Here is a 1,433-nt window from a genome sequence, read left to right as displayed (position 1 = left end):
TTCTAGAAATCTAGCTCAGAAATAAAAGCATGATGCACACGAAAAAAGTCTTTCTTTGCACATTTGTGCTCCCGAGAACTGCAAACAAGCACCCATCGGTAGGGAAATGAATGAAATGCAGAAATCACCCCAGGGATTAATGCCCAGCCATGAAACAGGATGAATCCAGGCGATGCCAGAACTTGGGAGGCATTCTGTGAGCTGTGTAAGAAAAGTAGGTGTATGATTTTGTAAAACAAACTAAAAAATGAAAGAGAGCTCTGTATTGGTTAGTAGATGTACGTAAGTCTATGATTTTATGTATTTTACATATTTTTACATGAAAGGGCATAATTTAATGCGGGTTGTTGAGGGGTTTGGGGAATCTGAGGAGGGAGTTCAGCGAGGGAGGCCACCATGATGAAGACAGCACCCACGACCTCCCTGTAATGTGAAGCCGTGTCTATCTTGGCATAAAGCGGAGGTCACCCGCATGTTGATGGTGATTTGGTCGCGGTGGTTGGATTCTGAATGACCCTTTAAAAATATGTTTTAATGTGTCATTCATATTCTTTATGAAGAACATGTGTTTTCGATCCTATGTTCGTTAGAACATAGGATCCTTTCAGGTATTTTAATAATCCTTTAGATTATTAAATCTAAATTTAAATCTACATCTAAATTTAGATTAGATTTAGAATCTAATCTCCATGTGGAGACTAAATATATTGCTACAGTAAAATATTTACAATTAAGGAGGAAAATCTCTGTTGATAGTGGGGAAACTGACACGGAAGGACCTGAACACACACACTGTAGAGCCACGCTCAGGTTCGAGGCTGCCTGACCTTTGCACACGCGTAGTTAGCCCATTTAGTGCTTGTCGGCAAGAGATGCGTCCGTCTCATCCTGCGTCCGCTGCGCAGGTATTATCTGTTGATTTGATTGTGGAATCTACTTATAGGAATGATTTTTGGTTTTGACTTGGAAACTTTTCTTCTGTAAATCTTTTAGGCAAAAATAATGTGTTCCTCAATATGCAAATGTATTGGCTGTAAGAATTTTGAAGAGAGCCCAGAAAGAAAGACACTGATGCACTTGGCAGACGCAGCCGAAGTCAGGGTCCAGCAGCAAACGGCAGCAAAGACTAAGCTATCCTCTCAAATTTCGGATCTGCTTACGAGGCCGACACCGGCTTTGCACAGCGGGGGAGGAAAGTAAGTCAGTAGTTTTATCTCTTCTTAGAGTATTTCTCTAATATTCTCAAATATTTTTGGTAAAGTTTCTTTTGAGGGGACAAAGTTGAGTTCATACTTTTGGCTGTTGCAAACCCGATTTCCGCATTTTCTTTCCATCTGTGGTTACTCGTTGTAAAGGAATTTAAAGGTAACAGAAAAACCAAATATATTGTGCAATTCTAAAATGCACGGTAATGCTTTAGTTCACTGTGCTTA

General features: G+C 40.1%; 1 protein-coding gene across 1 annotated transcript in view; it reads left to right on the top strand.

The window, feature by feature from the left end:
• The window catches only part of LIN54 (lin-54 DREAM MuvB core complex component), a 47,445-nt gene that overhangs the window by 43,600 nt on the left and 2,412 nt on the right, over positions 1–1,433 (top strand). Inside the window, 1 exon segment of the mRNA XM_012647147.1 lies at positions 994–1,225. Within this exon segment, the coding sequence (XP_012502601.1) occupies positions 994–1,225 (232 nt within the window).

This window comes from Propithecus coquereli, unplaced genomic scaffold (genome assembly GCF_000956105.1).
Source record: "Propithecus coquereli isolate 6110/MARCELLA unplaced genomic scaffold, Pcoq_1.0 Scaffold26, whole genome shotgun sequence".
Lineage (NCBI taxonomy): Eukaryota > Metazoa > Chordata > Mammalia > Primates > Indriidae > Propithecus > Propithecus coquereli.
The sequence above is the reverse complement of the archived record's forward strand: the minus strand, read 5'-3'. Positions and strand labels throughout refer to the sequence as shown.